The following is a 27796-nucleotide window of genomic DNA, read 5'->3' as shown; positions in this document are numbered from 1 at the left end:
CTGAGGAAGAAGTTGCATTGATCTGAACCAAATGTCAAGATGAAACAGTTTTACACAGCGAGAGCCCTGTAGGTGTTGGAACGATGTAGGCGAGGGCAATCAGCAGGCTTTCATTACACACACTGAGTCAAACACACAGATTCACACACACTGAGTCAAACACACAGATTCACACACACTGAGTCAAACACACAGATTCACACACACTGAGTCAAACACACAGATTCACACACACTGAGTCAAACACATAGATTCACACACTGAGTCAAACACATAGATTCACACACAGAGTCAAACACATAGATTCACACACGCTGAGTCAAACACATAGATTCACACACTGAGTCAAACACATAGATTCACACACTGAGTCAAACACATAGATTCACACACTGAGTCAAACACATAGATTCACACACTGAGTCAAACACATAGATTCACACACACTGAGTCAAACACATAGATTCACACACTGAGTCAAACACATAGATTCACACACAGAGTCAAACACATAGATTCACACACAGAGTCAAACACATAGATTCACACACGCTGAGTCAAACACATAGATTCACACACTGAGTCAAACACATAGATTCACACACACTGAGTCAAACACATAGATTCACACACTGAGTCAAACCCATAGATTCACACACAGAGTCAAACACATAGATTCACACACAGAGTCAAACACATAGATTCACACACAGAGTCAAACACATAGATTCACACACGCTGAGTCAAACACATAGATTCACACACTGAGTCAAACACATAGATTCACACACAGAGTCAAACACATAGATTCACACACAGAGTCAAACACATAGATTCACACACACTGAGTCAAACACATAGATTCACACACGCTGAGTCAAACACATAGATTCACACACAGAGTCAAACACATAGATTCACACACTGAGTCAAACACATAGATTCACACACTGAGTCAAACACATAGATTCACACACACTGAGTCAAACACATAGATACACACACAGAGTCAAACACATAGATTCACACACACTGAGTCAAACACATAGATACACACACTGAGTCAAACACATAGATTCACACACACTGAGTCAAACACATAGATACACACACAGAGTCAAACACATAGATTCACACACTGAGTCAAACACATAGATTCACACACTGAGTCAAACACATAGATTCACACACTGAGTCAAACACATAGATTCACACACAGAGTCAAACACATAGATTCACACACTGAGTCAAACACATAGATTCACACACAGAGTCAAACACATAGATTCACACACTGAGTCAAACACATAGATTCACACACTGAGTCAAACACATAGATTCACACACTGAGTCAAACACATAGATACACACACTGAGTCAAACACATAGATTCACACATACTGAGTCAAACACATAGATTCACACACTGAGTCAAACACATAGATTCACACACACTGAGTCAAACACATAGATACACACACACAGAGTCAAACACATAGATTCACACACTGAGTCAAACACATAGATTCACACACTGAGTCAAACACACAGATTCACACACACTGAGTCAAACACATAGATTCACACACTGAGTCAAACACATAGATTCACACACTGAGTCAAACACATAGATTCACACACTGAGTCAAACACATAGATTCACACACTGAGTCAAACACATAGATACACACACTGAGTCAAACACATAGATACACACACACAGAGTCAAACACATAGATTCACACACTGAGTCAAACACATAGATTCACACACTGAGTCAAACACATAGATTCACACACTGAGTCAAACACATAGATTCACACACTGAGTCAAACACATAGATTCACACACTGAGTCAAACACATAGATTCACACACTGAGTCAAACACATAGATTCACACACTGAGTCAAACACATAGATTCACACACTGAGTCAAACACATAGATTCACACACTGAGTCAAACACATAGATTCACACACTGAGTCAAACACATAGATTCACACACTGAGTCAAACACATAGATTCACACACACTGAGTCAAACACATAGATTCACACACTGAGTCAAACACATAGATTCACACACACTGAGTCAAACACACAGATTCACACACACTGAGTCAAACACACAGATTCACACACACTGAGTCAAACACACAGATTCACACACACTGAGTCAAACACACAGATTCACACACACTGAGTCAAACACATAGATTCACACACTGAGTCAAACACATAGATTCACACACAGAGTCAAACACATAGATTCACACACGCTGAGTCAAACACACAGATTCACACACTGAGTCAAACACACAGATTCACACACACTGAGTCAAACACATAGATTCACACACTGAGTCAAACACATAGATTCACACACAGAGTCAAACACATAGATTCACACACGCTGAGTCAAACACATAGATACACACACTGAGTCAAACACATAGATTCACACACTGAGTCAAACACATAGATTCACACACTGAGTCAAACACATAGATTCACACACTGAGTCAAACACATAGATTCACACACTGAGTCAAACACATAGATTCACACACTGAGTCAAACACATAGATTCACACACTGAGTCAAACACATAGATACACACACACAGAGTCAAACACATAGATTCACACACTGAGTCAAACACATAGATTCACACACACTGAGTCAAACACACAGATTCACACACACTGAGTCAAACACACAGATTCACACACACTGAGTCAAACACACAGATTCACACACACTGAGTCAAACACACAGATTCACACACACTGAGTCAAACACATAGATTCACACACTGAGTCAAACACATAGATTCACACACAGAGTCAAACACATAGATTCACACACGCTGAGTCAAACACATAGATTCACACACACTGAGTCAAACACACAGATTCACACACACTGAGTCAAACACATAGATTCACACACTGAGTCAAACACATAGATTCACACACAGAGTCAAACACATAGATTCACACACGCTGAGTCAAACACATAGATACACACACTGAGTCAAACACATAGATTCACACACACTGAGTCAAACACATAGATTCACACACACTGAGTCAAACACATAGATTCACACACTGAGTCAAACACATAGATTCACACACTGAGTCAAACACATAGATTCACACACTGAGTCAAACACATAGATTCACACACTGAGTCAAACACATAGATTCACACACTGAGTCAAACACATAGATTCACACACTGAGTCAAACACATAGATTCACACACAGAGTCAAACACATAGATTCACACACTGAGTCAAACACATAGATTCACACACGCTGAGTCAAACACATAGATTCACACACTGAGTCAAACACATAGATTCACACACAGAGTCAAACACATAGATTCACACACGCTGAGTCAAACACATAGATTCACACACACTGAGTCAAACACACAGATTCACACACACTGAGTCAAACACATAGATACACACACTGAGTCAAACACATAGATTCACACACACTGAGTCAAACACATAGATTCACACACACTGAGTCAAACACATAGATTCACACACTGAGTCAAACACATAGATACACGCACTGAGTCAAACACATAGATTCACACACTGAGTCAAACACATAGATTCACACACAGAGTCAAACACATAGATTCACACACTGAGTCAAACACATAGATACACGCACTGAGTCAAACACATAGATTCACACACACTGAGTCAAACACATAGATTCACACACAGAGTCAAACACATAGATTCACACACTGAGTCAAACACATAGATTCACACACAGAGTCAAACACATAGATTCACACACTGAGTCAAACACATAGATTCACACACACTGAGTCAAACACATAGATACACACACAGAGTCAAACACATAGATTCACACACTGAGTCAAACACATAGATTCACACACAGAGTCAAACACATAGATTCACACACGCTGAGTCAAACCCATAGATACACACACTGAGTCAAACACATAGATTCACACACACTGAGTCAAACACATAGATTCACACACTGAGTCAAACCCATAGATTCACACACAGAGTCAAACACATAGATTCACACACAGAGTCAAACACATAGATTCACACACAGAGTCAAACACATAGATTCACACACGCTGAGTCAAACACATAGATACACACACTGAGTCAAACACATAGATTCACACACAGAGTCAAACACATAGATTCACACACAGAGTCAAACACATAGATTCACACACACTGAGTCAAACACATAGATTCACACACGCTGAGTCAAACACATAGATTCACACACAGAGTCAAACACATAGATTCACACACTGAGTCAAACACATAGATACACACACTGAGTCAAACACATAGATTCACACACACTGAGTCAAACACATAGATTCACACACACTGAGTCAAACACATAGATTCACACACTGAGTCAAACACATAGATTCACACACTGAGTCAAACACATACAGTTGAAGTCAGAAGTTTACATACACCTTAGCCAAATACATTTAAACTCAGTTTTTCACAATTCCTGACATTTAATCCTAGTAACAAATTCCCTGTTTTAGGTCAGTTAGGATCACCACTTTATTTTAAGAATGTGAAATGTCAGAATAATAGTAGAGAGAATTTCAGCTTTTATTTCTTTCATCACATTCCTAGTGGGTCAGAAGTTTACATACACTCAATTAGTATTTGGTAGCATTGCCTTTAAACTGTTTAACTTTGGTCAAACGTTTCAGGTAGCCTTCCACAAGCTTCCCACAATAAGTTGGGTGAATTTTGGCCCAGTCCTCCTGACAGAGCTGGTGTAACTGAGTCAGTTGTACCTTCAGGCATTTGGAAATTGCTCCCAAGGATGAACCAGACTTATGGAGGTCTACAATTTTTTGTCTGAGATCTTGGCTGATTTCTTTTGATTTTCCCATGATGTCAAGCAAAGAGGCATTGAGTTTGAAAGTAGGCCTTGAAATACATCCACAGGTACACCTCCAATTGACTCAAATGATGTCAATTGGAGCTTCTGAAGCTTCTAAAGCCATGACATCATTTTCTGGAATTTTCCAAGCTGTTTAAAGGCACAGTCAACTTAGTGTGTGTAAACTTATGACCCACTGGAATTGTGATACAGTGAATTATAAGTGAAATAATCTGTCTGTCAACAATTGTTGGAAAAAGTACTTGTGTCATACACAAAGTAGCTGTTCTAAACAACTTGCCAAAACTATAGTTAGTGGAAATTTATGGAGTGATTGAGAAACGAGTTTTAATGACTCCAAACTAAGTGTATGTAAACTTCCAACTTCAACTGTATGTATTATCCTGGTAGCAGATGTTCCTTTCCTTGATTTAATTGGGCCTCGTGACGTTAACCTCCGCCACTAATGCTAATCCCTGCCGTAGCATTGTAATGCTAGCCCCCCGGCAGAACACCTCCTCAGCCTGTTTGACGTGCCACAGAAAGAAAGGCAACGACTTCATTAACGTATAGATACCCTGTAATTAGGGAGCGGACACCAGACCAGATGTAGAGACCCCACCTGTCTCTGTGTGTGTCCCTATATGGTCAACGGCAGAACACAATATAGAGAATAGGGTGCCATTTGGGACACAGCCTCTCTGTGCCTCTGATTAAGCTGCATGTGTATAATAGGACTAAAATATAGCTGTGAGGAGCAATGAACGGGGTTCACAGGATGATAGAAAAGACACAAGATCAGTTAGATAATAAAGCAAGCACTCTATCATGTAGGAACTCTCTTCATGTGCAAATCATTAGTTGGAATATAAAATATGGAGTGAATCTGACATATGGTTCATGAGGACAAGATAAAAAAAGTAGTTGTTAATAGTTTGAGGAGAAGATGAAAGAATGAGTTGTTAACAGTTTCGTAGTTTTTTTGAAATATCAATACCACATTCAATGAGGTTCATCTAAGGGATGTCCATGATAGAGATGAGTTTCAAGTTGATAGGCCACTGTTGAATGGATTTACAGTGGTTTAAATGGGCACGTACATTCAGATTTTTGATTTGTAAATAACTCATCTATCTGTTGACAATAAAGGAGGGAGGATTTATGTGTAACCGATGTGAAATGGCTAGCTAGTTAGCGGGCGCGTGCTACTAGCGTTTCAATCTGTGACGTCACTCTCTCTGAGACCTTGAAGTAGTTGTTTCCCCTTGCTCTGCAAAGGGCCGTGGCTTTAACGATGCTTCGTGGGTATCAGGGGTGGAAGGGTAGAGGGATGGAGGCACCCCCATGTCGTTGATGTAAATGAGAATGTGTTCTCAGTCAACTTACCTGGTAAAATAATGGTTAAATAAAATCAAATAAATAAAAGGAGGGTGTAGTGGAGGGAGGAGGGGTGGAAGGCTGGAGGTTGGAGGGGTTCTGGGGTGAAGGGTGTAGGAGTAAGCCCAGGGAAGAGCAGACTAAGCTGGAGAGACTGCAAGGTCAAGCAGCTCTGTGAATAGGGCTCATCTGCAGAGCCCAGGGAAGTACACACGTGACCACACACACACACATACACACACACACAGCTGAGGGAATAGTAAATACTGAGGGAGTCCTGCTACGTCTCACGCTGGGCTGAGTGACAGACAGCTTTCCTCTAGAGCAGTAGCAGGGTTCCCTCCTCTCCTCTCCCCTCCCCTCACCTCCTCATCTCTTCTCTCCCCTCCCCTCTCCTCCCCCCCATCTCTCCTCTACAATCCCCTACTCCCCATCTCTCCCCTCCCCTCTCCTTCCCATCTCTTCTCTCCACTCCCCATCTCTTCTCCCCCCTCCCCTCTCCTCCCTATCTCTCCTCTCCCCATCTCTTCTCTCCCCATCTCTTCTCTCCACTCCCCATCCCTTCTCTCTCCCTCCCCCTCTCCCCTGCCCATCTCTTCTCTCCACTCCCCCCTCTCCTCCCCTCCCCTCACCTCCTCATCTCTTCTCTCCCCTCCCCTCCCTCTCCTCTCCTCTCCTCTCCTCTCCCTCTCCTCTCCTCTCCTCTCCTCTCCTCTCTCTCTCCTCTCCTCTCCATCTCTTCTCTCCCCTCCCCATCTCTTCTCTCCTCATCTCTTCTCTCCCCATCTCTTCTTTCCTCTCCTCCTATCCCCTCCCCCCCTCCCTCCCCATATCTTCTCTCCCCTCCCCTCCCTCCCCATCTCTTCTCTCCCCTCCCCATCTCTTCTCTCTCCTCCTCTCCTAGGGTGTAATTTGGGATGCAGACATTCTCCCATCCCACCCATTCGACATTCATTCAAAGCATTTACATTAAAAACCACTTAGAACCCAGACTGAACATGTCAAAAAAAGAACTGAATAGGATAAGGGAATTATTTCAACTGCAATGTGTCTTCTGCATTTAACCAGAGGTGCAGGGGGATGCCTTAATAGCCTCTTAAGGATCGGACCATTTTTTTCCTTCCATTTTCTCCTAAAATGACATACCCAAATCTAACTGCCTGTAGCTCAGGACCTAAAATGACATACCCAAATCTAACTGCCTGTAGCTCAGGACCTAAAATGACATACCCAAATCTAACTGCCTGTAGCTCAGGACCTAAAATGACATACCAAAATCTAACTGCCTGTAGCTCAGGACCTGAAGCAAGGATATGCATATTCTTGATACCATTTGAAGGGAAACACTTTTGAAGTTCGTGGAAATGTGAAATTCATTTAGGAGAATATAACACATTAGATCTGGTAAAATATTTTTTTTAATTAAAAAGTGTACAATGATCTTTGAAATACAAGAGAAAGGCCATAATGTATTATTCCAGCCCAGGCGCAATTTAGACTTTGTCCACTAGATGGCAGCAGTGTATGTGCAAAATGTTAGACTGATCCAATGAACCATTGCATTTATGTCCAAAAATGCTCATCAAGACTGCCCAAATGTGCCTAATTGGTGCCTAATCAAGTTCATAATTGTGCACTCTCCTCAAGTTAGATTAACAAGTTAGATTAACATGAATGTAAGCTTTATGCCCATGTCAGATATGTCTACGTCCTGGGAAATGTTTTTGTTACTTACAACCTCATGCTAATCACATTAGCTTACGTTACATTAACCGTCCCGCGGGGTTGGGACACAGAAACCCTAGATGTTCATACCCTCATACCGTTCCAGTACCATACAGGGGTATACGGTATTACCGTCAGTGCACACAAGGGGCGCTATTCCCTTGGAATTGGACAATTCAATTGAGTTGAAACTATTTCTTAGAAGAAGAAAAATTATACATTTGAATATTTGTAGTTACTTTAAGTAAATACCTGCAGTCAACTTGTGCAATACGTTAGAAGATAAAGATGGCGTTCTTCATTTCACCTGCCACAGTGTTTCATTATGAAGCTAACCAGTACTCCCCAGTCACATGATGTTTGTTTACAAGTACGCAATGACGAGAGACCGGAGCCGTGTGAGTCTCTCATTGTTGTGCAGCAGGTACCAGGTGATCTAGTTACAGTACGGAATTCACAACTAAAATGTTTACCAGCTAGATATCTTATAACTATTAAGTTAACTGTCCACAAAAACGCTCTGCAGTTGTGCATTTGGTTTGCTAATTTAGTAGCTAGTTAGCGATATAGCTAAGCTTCTTCCAAAATCAAGGTTGGCTTGGTAACAGCAGAGAAGCATTGCTGTCGAATATTTGTTTTGTTCGTGAGTTTTTTGTATAGTTTTAGGTCAGAGACTGTATAAAATGTTCGCAATACACTCGTTAGCATTTATTTAGCATTCTCTATGGAATTTTACATGTGATTGTTAGCATTGCTAAACTTTGGATTATGTTGGAGCCTCAGTCAGGTTTGAAAACAGTACCTGTTGTGTTCAGTGCCGTTTATTACCAATATCCCAGTAGGGCAGAAGGTTGGTATGAAGGGATAACAATCTGAATACGGTCCAAGCCTAGCTGGAGTCCTAAGCTGAATGTCATTTGCCACATCTTAGATAGTTAACTTCTAGTTATAAGCATCGGCGTAACATGCACCTCCCAAACCTTTTTTTTTTACTGTGTAGAAAATCATACTGTTGGTTTTTCAGAAAACCCCGGTACACTGTGTATATGTGTTATAACGACCAAACCTAGAAAAGAACTCATTAAAGAGAAAGATTAGCAATCGCTCTCTACTTTCCCTGTTGGAAGAACATCGCAAATGGCACCCTATTCCCAATTTAGTGCACTATTTTTTTTATTTAACCTTTATTTAACTAGGCAAGTCAGTTAAGAACAAATTCTTATTTACAATTTACAATCAAATGGCTATTTGCATTGTGTGCCCCCCCCCCAAGCCCTCTTTTTACACTGCTGCTACTCTGTTTATCATATATGTGTAACAGTATAACTTTAAACCGTCCCCTCGCCCATTACCCGGGCGCGAACCAGGGACCCTCTGCACACATCAACAACAGTCACCCACAAAGCATCGTTACCCATCGCTGCACAAAAGCCGCGGAGGAAAGGGAACCACTACTTCAAGGTCTCAGAGCAAGTGACGTCACCGATTGAAACGCTATTTAGCGCGGACCACCGCTAACTAAGCTAGCCGTTTCACATCCGTTACCTCAGCACCACCGCTAACTAAGCTAGCTGTTTCACATCCGTTACCTCAGCACCACCGCTAACTAAGCTAGCTGTTTCACATCCGTTACCTCAGCACCACCGCTAACTAAGCTAGCTGTTTCACATCCGTTACATAGGCATAGCCACTTTAACTATACATTCATCTACATAATACCTCAACTGGGCCGACCAACCAGAGCCCCCCCACATTGGCTAACCGGGCTATCTGCATTGTGTCCCACCACCCACCACCCCCTCTTTTTCACTACTGCTACTCTCTGTTCATCATATATGCATTGTCACTTTAACCATATCTACAGGTACATACTACCTCAATCAGCCTGAATAACCGGTGTCTGTATGTAGCCTCGCTACTTTTATAGCCTCGCTACTGTATATAGCCTGTCTTTTTACTGTTGTTTTATTTCTTTACCTACCTATTGTTCACCTAACACCTTTTTTGCACTATTGGTTAGAGCCTGTAAGTAAGCATTTCACTGTAAGGTATACTACACCTGTTGTATTCATCATTTCACTGTAAGGTCTACTACACCTGTTGTATTCAGCATTTCACTGTCAGGTCTACTACACCTGTTGTATTCATCATTTCACTGTAAGGTCTACTACACCTGTTGTATTCAGCATTTTACTGTAAGGTCTACTACACCTGTTGTATTCAGCATTTCACTGTAAGGTCTACTACACCTGTTGTATTCAGCATTTCACTGTGAGGTCTACTACACCTGTTGTATTCAGCATTTCACTGTGAGGTCTACTGCACCTGTTGTATTCAGCATTTCCCTGTAAGGTCTACTACACCTGTTGTATTCAGCATTTCCCTGTCAGGTCTACTACACCTGTTGTATTCGGCACACGTGACAAATAAGCTTCGATTTGATTTGATTTGACAACCTGGACAATGCTGTGCCAATTGTGGGCCACCCTATAGGACTCCCAATCAAGGTCAGATGTGATACAGCCTGGATTCAAACCAGGGACTGTAGTGACGCCTCTTGCACTGAGATGCAGTGCCTTAGACAGCTGATCAAAAGTAATGCATTAAATAGGGAATAGGGACTTATGGCTTATTCTCCATTACAGGGAGTCTGAGGTAATCAATAACAGATCAAAGCTACCAGGGATGTGCTTCCCCCAATCCATCCGAGAAGCTGCTCGATGCTCCGCTCACTGGGCCTGGACAGGAGCTGGCCATGCAATAACGTGAAATGAAAAAAAGACTAAAGCCCAGTTTTCTCTAGACGCAGCTAGACGTGTCAATAACACGGCCCCAAGATAGAGAAGGGAGGAACCCAACCTGGACTGACAGATTGACTTAAAGCTGTCCAAGCTGACAACGGACTCACAGGTACACACACACACACACACACACACAAAACCACACACATGAACGCACACAAAACCACACACACGAACACACACACAAACACACACACACACACACACAAAACCACACACATGAACGCACACAAAACCACACACACGAACACACACACACACAAAGCCCCTGTCAACTCAGTATGGACATTCTATCAGTCTCTCAGTCCCTAAGTCTGGGCAGATCCTATAAGATCTGGTATCTCTGTTTATCCCAGTGCTGACTGTCCAATAGTCTGTGCTTCATCTTCAAAAGTATCAGAAGGCCTGGGAATAGCCACCATCCATCCAATAAGCATAAAGACTAGTGGACCAGTCAAAAACACTGTTATAGATGTGAAGGACAGGAGAACCAGTCAAAAACACTGTGTTAGATGTGAAGGACAGGAGAACCAATCAAAAACACTGTGTTAGATGTGAAGGACAGGAGAACCAGTCAAAAACACTGTGTTAGATGTGAAGGACAGGAGAACCAATCAAAAACTGTGTTAGATGTGAAGGACAGGAGAACCAATCAAAAACTGTTTTACACGTGAAGGACAGGAGAACCAGTCAAAAACACTGTTATAGATGTGAAGGACAGGAGAACCAATCAAAAACACTGTGTTAGATGTGAAGGACAGGAGAACCAATCAAAAACACTGTTATAGATGTGAAACACAGGAGAACCAATCAAAACACTGTTATAGATGTGAAACACAGGAGAAACAGTCAAAAACACTGTGTGCTTCTCTGTGACTGGATACTGACAGATAAGACAGCTGCTGCTCTGTGACTGGGTACTGACAGATAAGACAGCTGCTGCTCTGTGACTGAGTACTGACAGATAAGACAGCTGCTGCTCTGTGACTGGGTACTGACAGATAAGACAGCTGCTGCTCTGTGACTGGGTACTGACAGATAAGACAGCTGCTGCTCTGTGACTGAGTACTGACAGATAAGACAGCTGCTGCTCTGTGACTGGATACTGACAGATAAGACAGCTGCTGCTCTGTGACTGGGTACTGACAGATAAGACAGCTGCTGCTCTGTGACTGAGTACTGACAGATAAGACAGCTGCTGCTCTGTGACTGAGTACTGACAGATAAGACAGCTGCTGCTCTGTGACTGGGTACTGACAGATAAGACAGCTGCTGCTCTGTGACTGAGTACTGACAGATAAGACAGCTGCTGCTCTGTGACTGGGTACTGAGAGATGTAAGACAGCTGCTGCTCTGTGACTGGGTACTGAGAGATGTAAGACAGCTGCTGCTCTGTGACTGGGTACTGAGAGATGTAAGACAGCTGCTGCTCTGTGACTGGGTACTGACAGATAAGACAGCTGCTGCTCTGTGACTGGGTACTGACAGATGTAAGACAGCTGCTGCTCTGTGACTGGGTACTGACAGATAAGACAGCTGCTGCTCTGTGACTGGGTACTGACAGATAAGACAGCTGCTACTCTGTGACTGGGTACTGAGAGATAAGACAGCTGTTGCTCTGTGACTGGGTACTGACAGATAAGACAGCTGCTGCTCTGTGACTGGGTACTGACAGATAAGACAGCTGCTGCTCTGTGACTGGGTACTGACAGATGTAAGAGCTGCTGCTCTGTGAGTACTGAGAGATATAAGACAGCTGCTGCTCTGTGACTGGGTACTGACAGATAAGACAGCTGCTGCTCTGTGACTGGGTACTGACAGATAAGACAGCTGCTGCTCTGTGACTGGGTACTGAGAGATGTAAGACAGCTGCTGTTCTCAAATTACACCCTATTCCCTATATAGCGCAACATGTAGTGTTGGTCCCATGTTTCATGAGCTGAAATTTACATCCCTGTTATTGAGCATTTCTCCTTTGCCAAGATAATCCATCCACCAGACAGGTGTGGCATATCAACAAGGTGATTAAACAGCATGATCATTACACAGGTGCACCTTGTGCTGGGGACAATAAAAGGCCACTCTAAAATGTGCACCACAGATGTCTCAAGTTTTGAAGGAACGTACAATTGGGATGCTGACTGCAGGAATGTCCACCAGAGATGTTGCCAGAGAATTTAATGTTAATTTCTCTACCATAAGCCACCTCCAATGGTGTTTTTGAGAATTTGTCAGTACATCCAACTGGCCTCACAACCACAGACCACGTGTAACCACGCCAGCCCAGGACCTCCTCAACCGCAGACCACGTGTAACCACACCAGCCCAGGACCTCCACAACCACAGACCATGTGTAACCACACCAGCCCAGGACCTCCTCAACTACAGACCATGTGTAACCACACCAGCCCAGGATCTCCACAACCACAGACCACATGTAACCACACCAGCCCAGGACCTCCACATCCGGCTTCTTCACCTGTGGGATCATCTCAGACCAGCCACCCAGACAGCTGATGAAACTATTGATTTGCACAACTGAGATGTGGAGATTTCTGCACAAACTGTCAGAAACCGTCTCAGGGAAGCTCATCTGTGTGCTCCTCGTCCTCACCGGGGTCTTGACCTGACTGCAGTTCGGCGTTGTAACCGACTTCAGTGGGCAAATGCTCACCTTCAATGGCCACTGGCACGTTGGAGAAGTGTGTTCTTCACGGGTTAATCCCAGTTTCAACTGTACCGGGCAGATGGCAGACAGCGTGTATGGCGTTGTGTGTTGGCGAGCGGTTTGCTGATGTCAACGGTGTGAACAGAGTGCCCCATGGTGGAGGTGGGTTATGGTGTGGACAGGCATAAGCTACGGACAAACGAATACAATTTCTTTTTATCAGTGGCAATTTGAATGCACAAAGATACCGTGACGAGATCCTCAAGTCCATTTTTATACCATCCAACCGCCGCCATCACTTCCTGTTTCAGCATGATAATGCACAGCCCCATGTCGCAAGGATCTATACACAATTCCTGGAAGCTGAAAATGTCCCAGTTCTTCCATGACCTGCATACGCACCAGACATGTCACCCATTGAGCATGTTTGGGATGCTCTGGATCGACGTGTACTACAGCGTGTTCCAGTTTCTGCCAATATCCCACCAATATCCAGCAACTTCACACAGCCGTTGAAGAGGAGTGGGACATTCCACAGGCCACAATCAACATCCTGATCAACTCTATGTGAAAGAGATGTGTCACACTGCATGAGGCAAATGGTTGTCACACCAGACACTGACTGGTTTTCATGAGGCAAATGGTGGTCACACCAGATACTGACTGGTTTTCATGAGGTAAATGGTGGTCACACCAGACACTGACTGGTTTTCATGAGGTAAATGGTGGTCACACCAGATACTGACTGGTTTTCTGATTTTTACAAGTACAGTATTTATATATTTACTCTCAAGTACTAAAGTAAACTGAACTCGCTGTCATGTTCCAGGCAATGTTTTTCTACTCCTCAATAGTACAGTGTTGTTGTGTCCACTGGAGCCTCTTCTTCTTGTTTTGAGCTGATAGGAGTGGAACCCGGTGTGGTCGTCTGCTGTAATAGCCAATCAGTGACAAGGATCGACAAATTGTGCGTTCCGAGATGCCATTCTGCACACCACTGTTGTACTGCGCTGTTATTTGTCTGCTCGTGGCTCGCCTGTTAGCTTACACGATTTTTGCCATTCTCCTTCGACCTCTCATCAATAAGCTGTTGTCGCCCACAGGACTGAGCTGATGTCTTTTATCTATCTCACCATCATATCACGCTCAAAGTTGCGTAGGCCATTCGTTTGGCCCATTCTAACTGAACCCCTCAATGCCTGTCTGCCTGCTTTTTATATAGCAAGCCACGGTCAAGTGACTCACTGACTGTAGGAGCGATCCATTGTCATGAAGGTGTACCTAATAAACTGTCCGGCGAATGTATATCAAATGCTGCCATTTGACACTTTATTTGGGTTCAGTGAGCGCAACCTTGTTTTAGAGACAGAGATGCCGGCGCTTCTATCAAACGTATTCCCATCTGTTTGTTTAAGGTGAAACCAACCGAGCAAAATGGGATTGATTACCTCACAACAATTGGATTTTGGATATCACACTACAAGTCCTGTGTCTGCATCCCAAATGGCATGCTTTTCCTGTCACGGACGTCGTTCAAGGAAGACCAAGGTGCAGCGTGGTGAGCGTACATTTTCTTTTATTAGTAAAATGTCGGCAAATAAACAAACAAAAAAACAAAAAAAACGACCGTGAAGCTACAAGGGCTTTTTTGCCACGAACAAAGACAACTACCCACACTGAAAAGAGGGGGAAAAAAGGGCTACCTAAGTATGATTCCCAATCAGAGACAACGACAGACAGCTGATTGAGAACCATACCCTGGCCAAAACATAGAAAACAAAACATAGAATGCCCCCCCACATCACATCCTGACCTAACCAAAATAGAGAAATAAAAAGGCTCTCTAAGAGTGGGACAATTCCCTTTATAGTGCACTACTTTTGATTCTGGGAACTGGCCAAAAGTAGTGCACTATATAGGGAATAGGGTGCCATAGGGTCCTGGTCTAAAGTAGTGCACTATATAGGGAATAGGGTGCCATAAGGTCCTGGTCTAAAGTAGTGCACTATATAGGGAATAGGGTGTCATTTGTGACCTGTATACAGACTGTAGTACTTATTGATACCTCCTTAACCTGCCCATGGCTAAACCCCTATGAGTAAAGGAAGTAAAGGCAGAGGGTTAGCAGGATAATCTTTTGAACCACTCCAACAATGACCCTTTAGAATTTTTCTGGAGGCTCTGAGAGTTGGCAAAAGACGCACACTTCCGCAATAAGCGTGGGTTGAGCCGAAAACAGACTTTAAGAAACAGCTGATCCGCGAGCTGAAAACCCTCCTCAGCTTTCACCAGCCAGAGAAGTTAGAGCCAGATGCCATGCTTCGCCATCCTCCGCACAGCACTAGCCCTGGGTTCAAATACTATGTGAAATCTTTCAAATCCTTTGAATGACAAACAGATACAGCATTTTAAATGATTTCCAATAGTATTTGAACCCGGGTCTGTACAACACTGCCCAGGCAGCAAGGTAGAGGAGAAGAGAAGACCGCTATAACTAGTCAGTCAGGAAGAGAAGCTTCCTCTCTGACAACTCATTTAACATTCTTCCTGCATGAAAGGTGCTACCACCACTACCCACTACCCACAACCCACCTGCCACTGACGTTCATCTTCTTCTTCACCACCAGAACATCCATGTTTGATTTCACTCTTCAGACGGAGATAAATTATACATGTGGGCTGCATTACTCAATACGCTCAAAGTACGGCCACATTCTCAGAATTCAAACTCCTTGCGTAAACAAAATAACACAAATGACGGAAGTTTCAGATCAGAAGGTATACAGACGGAAAGCATCTTTGAGATGTGATTGTCTGTTTCTCCTTAGTGTGCACAGTCCCTCAGAGTAGGACTACTGATCTAGGAACAGTTTTCCCTTTTAAATCATATTGAATAAGAGGAGGGACCTGATCCTAGATTAGCACTCTTACTCTGAGACGCTTCATGGATGACCAAAGAGTTTCTAAACCGAGAGGAGCAACATCGCAAGACATCTGGGAACGCTTGAAAAAAACAGACCAAGCAGACCAGACCGGGATATGGGGTTTGAGAAGTCAATGAGAGAGATGTTCAAAATGATTCCTTAGTTGTTCATTTTTGCTAAATCTAAAGGAACAATCTAGATTCGATCCAATGTCTTAAAGTAGATGAACTTGTTATTACTCCAACCTCGTGAAAGTGACAAATTGACACCTTCTCACTTTTGTCAAGAACAACTTTATATATCGAAGGAGTGCCTTTTGAATTCTCGGCCTGCACTGCACGCAGTTTGACCACCGTTAGACTCCGATGACTTTGTTTAGTTCCCCAACGTCACTATGACATCGCCTACAAGCGCGATCGTGGGATTTCTACTGGAGAAGCAGTTTCTACCTCTTTTCATAGCGTACTTACTGTCTTTGCTCAGACCATTTAGGCCTCAACACTTCATAAAGACCCTCTGCCATCATTTCCACTGAGTTCTTCAGTCAGCTGGGTGGATGCATTAACCGTCCACTAAACCAATTGTTATATGCTGCCATGCTCTCCACAGCTTTTTCAGCCCCTGCGCTCACAACTCTCCTGATATACTTTAGTCCTTTACATTAATAAATGATGGTCGATCTGTCCTCTACGTTAATAAATGATGGTCGATCTGTCCTTTACATTAAATAATGATGGTCGATCTGTCCTTTACATTAAATAACGATGGTCGATCTGTCCTTTACATTAATAAATGATGGTCGATCTGTCCTCTATGTTAATAAATGATGGTCGATCTGTCCTTTACATTAAATAATAATGGTCGATCTGTCCTTTACATTAATAAATGATGGTCGATCTGTCCTTTACATTAATAAATGATGGTCGATCTGTCCTTTACATTAAATAACGATGGTCGATCTGTCCTTTACATTAAATAACGATGGTCGATCTGTCCTTTACATTAATAAAGGATGGTCGATCTGTCCTTTACATTAAATAATGATGGTCGATCTGTCCTTTACATTAATAAATGATGGTCGATCTGTCCTTTACATTAATAAATGATGGTCGATCTGTCCTTTTACATTAATAAATGATGGTCGATCTGTCCTTTACATTAAATAACGATGGTCGATCTGTCCTTTACATTAAATAACGATGGTCGATCTGTCCTTTACATTAAATAAATGATGATCTGTCCTTTACATTAAATAATAATGGTCAATCTGTCCTTTACATTAATAAATGATGGTCAATCTGTCCTTTTACATTAATAAATGATGGTCGATCTGTCCTTTACATTAATAAATGATGGTCTATCTGTCCTTTACATTAATAAATGATGTCCTTTACATTAAATAATGATGGTCGATCTGTCCTCTACATTAATAAATGATTACATTACATTGATAAATGATGTCGATTGGTCAATCTGTCCTTTACATTAATAAATGATGGTCAATCTGTCCTTTTACATTAATAAATGATTATTGGTCAATCTGTCCTTTTACATTAATAAATGATGGTCAATCTGTCCTTTTACATTAATAAATGATGATGGTCAATCTGTCCTTTACATTAATAAATGATGGTCAATCTGTCCTTACATTAATAAAAGATGGTCTATCTGTCCTTTACATTAATAAATTATGGTCTATCTGTCCTTTACATTAATAAATGATGGTCAATCTGTCCTTTACATTAATAAATGATGGTCAATCTGTCCTTTTACATTAATAAATGATGGTCGATCTGTCCTTTTACATTAATAAATGATGGTCGATTGGTCAATCTGTCCTTTTACATTAATAAATGATGGTCAATCTGTCCTTTTACATTAATAAATGATGGTCGATTGGTCGATCTGTCCTTTACATTAATAAATGATGGTCAATCTGTCCTCTACGTTAATAAAAGATGGTCTATCTGTCCTTTACATTAATAAATTATGGTCTATCTGTCCTTTACATTAATAAATGATGGTCAATCTGTCCTCTACGTTAATAAATGATGGTCGATCTGTCCTTTACATTAATAAATGATGGTCGATCTGTCCTTTACATTAATAAATGATGGTCGATCTGTCCTTTACATTAATAAATTATGGTCGATCTGTCCTTTACATTAATAAGGGATCTGGATATACTAGGGTTGTGTCACTATGGGCCCTGGTCAACAGGAAAGGATGTGGATATACTAGGCCTGTGTCACTATGGGCCCTGGTCAACAGGAAGGGACGTGGATATACTAGGGCTGTGTCACTGTGGGCCCTGGTCAACAGGAAAGCACTATAAAAAGGCACCGGGTCCCATTTGGCAACATACCGTAGCTGTGTCTAAGAAACAGACTCCCTCCCCCATAGGGTCTGGGTTGCACTGGGCTGTGGCTCTGCACAACGTGATAACACAAGGCTCTCCACCAGACCGGCCCCAGTCAGGACCCCCACCTCTCACCTCCACTGCAGGCTTTATTTCAAATGAGTCTCCCAGTCAGGACCCCCTCGTCTCCACAAGTTCAGCTCAGCAGCCTGAACACTTGAAATGATGGCCCTAAACTAGATACTGTCTGTCTGCTAGGAAGGAGACTGGATCCAAACGAGATACTGTCTGTCTGCTAGGAAGGAGACTGTATCCAAACTAGACACTGTCTGTCTCCTAGGAAGGAGACTGGATTCAAACTAGATACTGTCTGTCTCCTAGGAAGGAGACTGGACCCAAACTAGATACTGTCTGTCTGCTAGGAAGGAGACTGGATCCAAACTAGATACTGTCTGCTAGGAAGGAGACTGGATCCAAACTAGATACTGTCTGCTAGGGAGGAGACTGGATCCAAACTAGATACTGTCTGTCTGCTAGAAAGGAGACTGGACCCAAACTAGATACTGTCTGTCTGCTAGGGAGGAGACTGGATCCAAACTAGATACTGTCTGTCTGCTAGAAAGGAGACTGGACCCAAACTAGATACTGTCTGTCTGCTAGGGAGGAGACTGGACCCAAACTAGATACTGTCTGTCTGCTAGGGAGGAGACTGGATCCAAACTAGATACTGTCTGTCTGCTAGGGAGGAGACTGGATCCAAACTAGATACTGTCTGTCTGCTAGGAAGGAGACTGGACCCAAACTAGATACTGTCTGTCTGCTAGGGAGGAGACTGGATCCAAACTAGATACTGTCTGTCTGCTAGGAAGGAGACTGTATCCAAACTAGACACTGTCTGTCTCCTAGGAAGGAGACTGGATCCAAACTAGATACTGTCTGTCTCCTAGGAAGGAGACTGGACCCAAACTAGATACTGTCTGTCTGCTAGGAAGGAGACTGGACCCAAACTAGATACTGTCTGTCTGCTAGGAAGGAGACTGGATCCAAACTAGATACTGTCTGTTAGGAAGGAGACTGGATCCAAACTAGATACTGTCTGCTAGGGAGGAGACTGGATCCAAACTAGATACTGTCTGTCTGCTAGAAAGGAGACTGGACCCAAACTAGATACTGTCTGTCTGCTAGGGAGGAGACTGGATCCAAACTAGATACTGTCGGTCTGCTAGAAAGGAGACTGGACCCAAACTAGATACTGTCTGTCTGCTAGGGAGGAGACTGGACCCAAACTAGATACTGTCTGTCTGCTAGGGAGGAGACTGGATCCAAACTAGATACTGTCTGTCTGCTAGGGAGGAGACTGGATCCAAACTAGATACTGTCTGTCTGCTAGGAAGGAGACTGGACCCAAACTAGATACTGTCTGTCTGCTAGGGAGGAGACTGGATCCAAACTAGATACTGTCTGTCTGCTAGGGAGGAGACTGGACCCAAACTAGATACTGTCTGTCTGCTAGAAAGGAGACTGGACCCAAACTAGATACTGTCTGTCTGCTAGGGAGGAGACTGGATCCAAACTAAATACTGTATGTCTGCTAGAAAGGAGACTGGATCCAAACTGGATACTGTCTGTCTGCTAGGAAGGAGACTGGACCCAAACTAGATACTGTATGTTTGCTAGAAAGGAGACTGGATCCAAACTAGATACTGTATGTCTGCTAGAAAGGAGACTGGATCCAAACTAGATACTGTCTGTCTGCTAGGAAGGAGACTGGACCCAAACTAGATACTGTATGTCTGCTAGAAAGGAGACTGGATCCAAACTAGATACTGTCTGTCTGCTAGGGAGGAGACTGGATCCAAACTAGATACTGTCTGTCTGCTAGGGAGGAGACTGGACCCAAACTAGATACTGTCTGTCTGCTAGAAAGGAGACTGGACCCAAACTAGATACTGTCTGTCTGCTAGGGAGGAGACCGGATCCAAACTAGATACTGTCTGTCTGCTAGGAAGGAGACTGGACCCAAACTAGATACTGTCTGTCTGCTAGGAAGGAGACTGGATCCAAACTAGATACTGTCTGTCTGCTAGGGAGGAGACTGGATCCAAACTAGATACTGTCTGTCTGCTAGGGAGGAGACTGGACCCAAACTAGATACTGTCTGTCTGCTAGGGAGGAGACTGGATCAAAACTAGATACTGTCTGTCTGCTAGGGAGGAGACTGGATCCAAACTAGATACTGTCTGTCTGCTAGGGAGGAGACTGGATCCAAACTAGATACTGTCTGTCTGCTAGGGAGGAGACTGGACCCAAACTAGATACTGTCTGTCTGCTAGAAAGGAGACTGGACCCAAACTAGATACTGTCTGTCTGCTAGGGAGGAGACTGGATCCAAACTAAATACTGTATGTCTGCTAGAAAGGAGACTGGATCCAAACTAGATACTGTCTGTCTGCTAGGAAGGAGACTGGACCCAAACTAGATACTGTATGTCTGCTAGAAAGGAGACTGGATCCAAACTAGATACTGTATGTCTGCTAGAAAGGAGACTGGATCCAAACTAGATACTGTCTGTCTGCTAGGAAGGAGACTGGACCCAAACTAGATACTGTATGTCTGCTAGAAAGGAGACTGGATCCAAACTAGATACTGTCTGTCTGCTAGGGAGGAGACTGGACCCAAACTAGATACTGTCTGTCTGCTAGGGAGGAGACTGGACCCAAACTAGATACTGTCTGTCTGCTAGGGAGGAGACTGGACCCAAACTAGATAATGTCTGTCTGCTAGGGAGGAGACTGGACCCAAACTAGATACTGTCTGTCTGCTAGGGAGGAGACTGGACCCAAACTAGATACTGTCTGTCTGCTAGAAAGGAGACTGGACCCAAACTAGATACTGTCTGTCTGCTAGGAAGGAGACTGGACCCAAACTAGATACTGTCTGTCTGCTAGGGAGGAGACTGGACCCAAACTAGATACTGTCTGTCTGCTAGGGAGGAGACTGGACCCAAACTAGATACTGTATGTCTGCTAGGAAGGAGACTGGACCCAAACTAGATACTGTCTGTCTGCTAGGGAGGAGACTGGATCCAAACTAGATACTGTCTGTCTGCTAGGGAGGAGACTGGACCCAAACTAGATACTGTCTGTCTGCTAGGAAGGAGACTGGACCCAAACTAGATACTGTCTGTCTGCTAGGAAGGAGACTGGACCCAAACTAGATACTGTCTGTCTGCTAGGAAGGAGACTGGACCCAAACTAGATACTGTCTGTCTGCTAGGAAGGAGACTGGACCCAAACTAGATACTGTCTGTCTGCTAGGAAGGAGACTGGACCCAAACTAGATACTGTCTGTCTGCTAGGGAGGAGACTGGACCCAAACTAGATACTGTCTGTCTGCTAGGAAGGAGACTGGATCCAAAGTGAATCTGCTCTGTTTTACTGTCGTTTACCTCATGATTTCGACTGTTACGTTCAACGGCATCATGAACTTTACCAAGTACCAGGACAGATTGGCCCAAAAACAATAAAAGTGACTCCAAAATGACTACACATGATTTACCATTCATTTCTATTGGGCCCATAATAATCTGAAACAACCAAAACAAACTGCAAATTCATCCAACAAGATAGCAGAGTCACAAGCTTGATGTAGTCATTGCATGCTATGAATATGGGACCAAATACTAAACTTTTGACTACTTAATTTATAGTAATCTTTAAGGGTGTCCATCATTTTGACCCCTACCTTTTTGAGAAGCAAAATCTCTTTCTCTGAGCGATTGTATTAGTATAAAAAAATATAATTTCCCAATTTTTTCGAGCATACAATATAGCTCAGTATTTGAATAACGTATTATGTACAGTCATTATTTCTCATCTTTATCAAGGGGGTCAATCATTTAAGACCCCACTGAATCTTAACCACATCTGTCTATCTCTCCCTCTCCATCCTTCTCTCTCCCTCCCTCTCCATCCTTCTCTCTCCCTCCCTCTCCATCCTTCTCTCTCCCTCCCTCTCCATCCTTCTCTCTCTCCCTCCCTCTCCATCCTTCTCTCTCTCCCTCCCTCTCCATCCTTCTCTCTCCATCCTTCTCTCACCCTCCCTCTCATCCTTCTCTCTCCCTCCCTCTCCATCCTTCTCTCTCCCTCCCTCTCCATCCTTCTCTCACCCTCCCTCTCATCCTTCTCTCTCCCTCCCTCTCCATCCTTCTCTCTCTATCCCTCTCCATCCTTCTCTCTCTCCCTCCCTCTCCATCCTTCTCTCTCCCTCCCTCCCTCTCCATCCTTCTCTCTCTCTCTTCCTCTCTCTCCCTCTCTCTCCCTCCCTCTCCATCCTTATCTCTCCTTCTCTCTCCCTCCCTCTCCCTCCTTCTCTCCCTCCCTCTCTATCCTTCTCTCTCTCCCTCTCTATCCTTCTCTCTCTCCCTCTCCATCCTTCTCTCTCACTCCCTTCCTTCTCCATCCTTCTCTCTCATTCCCTCTCCATCCTTCTCTCTCACTCCCTCTCCTTCCTTCTCTCTCACTCCCTCTCCTTCCTTCTCTCTCACTTCCTCTCCTTCCTTCTCTCTCTCTCCCTCCCTCTCCATCCTTCTCTCTCACTCCCTCTCCTTCCTTCTCTCTCCCTCCCTCTCCATCCTTCTCTCTCCCTCCCTCCATCCTTCTCTCTCCCTCCCTCTCCCTCCTATCTCTCCCTCCCTCTCCATCCTTCTCTCTCCTTCTCTCTCCCTCCCTCTCCATCCTTCTCTCTCCCTCCCTCTCCATCCTTCTCTCTCCCTCCCTCCAGCTTTCTCTCTCCCTCTCTTTCTCTCTCCCTCCCTCCATCATTCTCTCTCCCTCCATCCTTCTCTCTCTCCCTCCCTCTCCATCCTTCTCACTCCCTCCCTTTCCATCTCCATCAAGCATTTCGCTACATTCGCAATAACATCTGTTAAACACGTGTATGTGACCAATAAAATTTGATCTGATTTTGATTTGATCTCTTTCTCTCCCTCCCTCTCCATTTCTCTCCAACCCCCCTCCCCTCCCTCTGTCTCTCTCTGAAAACAAACCTCTTGACTTCTCCACACACCCAATGAACCTACATGACGAGATGAAACAAGTCTCATAAAATGGTGTGGAGTAGTGGAGCCTTTAGGGACAAACTGAGCCAAGATAAGCCAGGGATAAGTTGGTCATCAGTCTATCTATTCATAATAACCCTTCATTGGGATCATATATTTGATACTAGACCACATTTTCCAGCGCACTTCACTATGCAAATTACCAAATGACTTAGTCATCGTCTGGAGGTAGAGAGAGAGAGAGAGACAGAGAGAGAGAGAGACAGAGAGAGACAGTGGCAGAGAGAGAGAGAGAGAGACAGAGACAGAGACAGAGACAGAGACAGAGACAGAGAGACAGAGACAGAGAGGTAGAGAGAGAGACAGAGAGAGAGGGAGAGGGAGAAAGAGAGAGAGAGAGAGACAGTGGCAGAGAGACTGCAGCTACACAAGTTCTCCCACCGACAGACACTGGCAACCTGGGTGTGTCTCAGCCATACACAGAATAATTAATTAATTCACTTATCTCTTTAAAACCACAGCACTCGCGTTTGAGACAATATCATCGCATAAACACCACCCACTTGAGATAGCAATTGTAGCCTACATATCGGTGACAAGCTACAATTATATTAGCGTTATAAAACGTGAATTGTTGTGACACTGGACTGCAAAATAAATCATACTGTTTTGCCCCTGTTGTGCGTAAAGTATAATCAAACAAAAAATAGGCCTAACAATTAAGGCCATAGACGGTCATAATAAACACTTTATACTGGGGTTGTCGTCTGAACTACTTTCAACAGATAAAACATAAGAAAAACGTGCTTGACTTTTTCCCATAGAATATGTAGTATATGTTGTTACTAAGAGAAACGTGTACAGGAAGCCTATAGATCAAGAGATCATTTAAACTTAACGTATAACAGTGAACACCAAGCAGGTGCATACAGTCAGCTTAATGTCATCCCCAACCGGAACAGAACTTCTCCCGACGATTCTGAATGACTTACCGCTTTGCTCCCCCAGAAAGACCAGTTTGAATTTCCTTAAAGGGTTCCCAAAGTCACTACCCACAGACATGTTTTTGGGGAGAATTTGTAAAAGAGCAGGAGAATTAAACGCTTGTTCCCCAGTGGTCCGGGGGTTGTGGTGCTGATGATGGATGTGAAACTGAAAAGCGACGCCTCAACCCGTTCAATCTGCTCTCTCCGCGATGGAAGCGCTACTGACTGGATCGCCTCCTGTCCGCTTCAACGGCAATCTGCGCATGCGCGGTTTGCTCTCTCCTCGCTCTGTTTGTCTGCCGCCCCCTCCCTTCCTGCTCTGGCACATGACGTCATGCGAAACGGAAGTAAAGGGAAGCTTTCCACTATTTTTTATTTTATTTAAACTCTTGTGCGCTACATTTTAGATTAGTTAGACCATAAGGCAAACTCAGCTTCAAACCTCATCCTTTACCTCTGGCTCCCTCTCTAGTACTTGAGTGACCCATGATGATTACATACACACAGACACACAGACAGACAATCCCTTTTTCTCCCATTCTTAACTTTTCCAACACAATATAACAATTAGACAACATAAACAAACATTTTTATTATTTACAGGAGTTACAAGTATTTATTGCTGCTTATAAGGCACGCAAACTAAGATTATCCAAAACTAACCATATTGTATTGCCATTTTATTTCAACAAGATAACAATTATTTAAACAGTGCAATTGATATTTGATGCATAGCATATTATTGTGATTAAAGCTGATGAGATATTGATCATATAAAATTACTATTCTGTGTAAAAAAAATATGTTTTTAATCATCTCAAACAAAAACACAAAGTCTCTATAATGTCACTCACCAAAATGCCTCTGTGTTAAAGACAAACTTAAATATTAAGCTAGCTTTAACTTTGTTGTCTACTGCAACTAGAAACCTGAATGAACAACATCCCTGGGATAACAGCAAGTGTACAGTTTTCAATGTGCACCCAAAGACTACGTTTCGTCCTTCAAAATGATCTAAAATCAACACCTTTCACTGCCACTGACCCCCCTTCCCCATGTAGGGATACTGACCCCCTTCCCCATGTAGGTATACTGACCCCATTCCCCATGTAGGAATACTGACCCCCTTCCCCGTGTAGGAATACTGACCCCCTTCCCCATGTAGGGATACTGACCCCCTTCCCCATGTAGGGATACTGACCCCCTTCCCCATGTAGGGATACTGGCCCCCTTCCCCATGTAGGGATACTGACCCCCTTCCCCGTGTAGGAATACTGACCCCCTTCCCCGTGTAGGAATACTGACCCCCTTCCCCATGTAGGGATACTGACCCCCTTCACCATGTAGGGATACTGACCCCCTTCCCCATGTAGGGATACTGACCCCCTTCCCCGTGTAGGAATACTGACCCCCTTCCCCATGTAGGGATACTGACCCCCTTCCCCATGTAGGGATACTGACCCCCCCCCTTCCCCATGTAGGGATACTGACCCCCTTCCCCGTGTAGGATCACTGACCCCCTTCCCGGTGTGGAGATATTGAACCCCTTTCCCCGTGTGGAGATATTGAACCCCCTTCCCCATGTGGGGATATTGAACCCCCTTCCCCGTGTGGGGATATTGAACCCCCTTCCCCGTGTGGGGATATTGAACCCCCTTCCCCATGTGGGGATATTGAACCCCTTCCCGGTGTGGGGATATTGAACCACCTTCCCTGTGTGGGGATATTGAACCCCCTTCCCTGTGTGGGGATATTGAACCCCCTTCCCGGTGTGGGGATATTGAACCACCTTCCCTGTGTGGGGATATTGAACCCCCTTCCCGGTGTGGGGATATTGAACCCCCTTCCCGGTGTGGGGATATTGAACCCCCTTCCCGGTGTGGGGATATTGAACCACCTTGCCCGTGTGGGGATATTGAACCCCCTTCCCCGTGTGGGGATTGTGTAGGATAGTCGAAGGGGAGCTATAGTGTCCTGTATGAGGGTTATAGTATCCTTACCAGAGCTGGAGTGTCCTTCAGTGCTGAGGTTACTCTAACAGGAGGATCAGCTGGGTTTGAGAACAGTGCTGAGGTTACTAACAGGAGGATCAGCTGGGTTTGAGAACAGTGCAGTGAGGTTACTAACAGGAGGATCAGCTGGGTTTGAGAATCAGCTGGGTTTGAGAACAGTGCTGAGGTTACTAACAGGAGGATCAGCTGGGTTTGAGAACAGTGCTGAGGTTACTAACAGGAGGATCAGCTGGGTTTGAGAACAGTGCTGAGGTTACTAACAGGAGGATCAGCTGGGTTTGAGAATACTTTAAACAGACCGTTGAAACATTCTATGGTTGAAAGGCATAGTGGACTTTGCCCACTGGCAGTTGATAGGTGAGTCACTTCTCTCATGTGAAACAGGTTAGATGGATCAGGTAGGTAAAGGAGAGCACATTCAGACAGAACACCTCAGCAGACTGTTGAAAGGAACAGTAGTGGACCTGAGACTACTCTTTAAAGTGAGACGGGAGAGAGGACGGAGTAGGGAGCCAGGAGGTCAGTCGTATCCCAGATCAGAGTGGTCCATCAGGCCTCTTCTCCAGGCTGTACTCCCTGGTCCTCAGGACCTTCCAGCCCACCACCCCAAGAAGGAAGATCCCCATCACCTTGAATCCCACCTGCAGGCCCAGGTACCTGCAGAGATACGATAAGACAGGAGGGTTAGAGCTAGTTTATAGCATGACTGTAAATATCACATTCCCACCTGCAGGCCCAGGTACCTGCAGAGATACGATAAGGCAGGAGGGTTAGAGCTAGTTTATAACATGACTGTAAATATCACATTCCCACCTGCAGGCCCAGGTACCTGCAGGGAAATCAATCAACCAATCCAGTCAACCAATCCAGTCAACCAACCAATCACCAATCAATCAGTCAACCAATCCAGTCAACCAACCAATCAGTCAACCAACCAATCAATCAAC

At 44.0% G+C, this 27796-nt stretch overlaps 2 protein-coding genes across 3 annotated transcripts in view; both read right to left on the bottom strand.

Moving 5' to 3' along the window:
* The window catches only part of LOC121846564 (ras-related protein Rab-6B), a 205315-nt gene extending 180225 nt beyond the window's left edge, over positions 1 to 25090 (bottom strand). Inside the window, exon 1 of the mRNA XM_042322612.1 lies at positions 24844 to 25090. Within this exon, the coding sequence (XP_042178546.1) occupies positions 24844 to 24913 (70 nt within the window). The 5' untranslated portion in view covers positions 24914 to 25090. The remainder of the gene's footprint in view (positions 1 to 24843) is intronic.
* A 324-nt stretch (positions 25091 to 25414) lies between these two features.
* Positions 25415 to 27796, bottom strand: part of LOC112251460 (solute carrier organic anion transporter family member 2A1-like) — a 49644-nt gene continuing 47262 nt past the window's right edge. The window contains exon 14 of one of the 2 annotated variants that reach the window (XM_042322609.1): positions 25415 to 27506. In XM_042322609.1, the coding sequence (XP_042178543.1) occupies positions 27386 to 27506 (121 nt within the window). In that variant the 3' untranslated portion in view covers positions 25415 to 27385. Of the gene's footprint in view, positions 27507 to 27635; positions 27679 to 27796 lie in introns of those variants that run through there. The other variant, XM_042322610.1, reaches the window with a different exon arrangement.

Source organism: Oncorhynchus tshawytscha, linkage group LG05 (genome assembly GCF_018296145.1).
Source record: "Oncorhynchus tshawytscha isolate Ot180627B linkage group LG05, Otsh_v2.0, whole genome shotgun sequence".
In the NCBI taxonomy this organism is placed as follows: Eukaryota; Metazoa; Chordata; class Actinopteri; order Salmoniformes; family Salmonidae; genus Oncorhynchus; species Oncorhynchus tshawytscha.
Note: the sequence above shows the minus strand (reverse complement) of the source record. Positions and strands in the feature narration are given on the sequence as shown.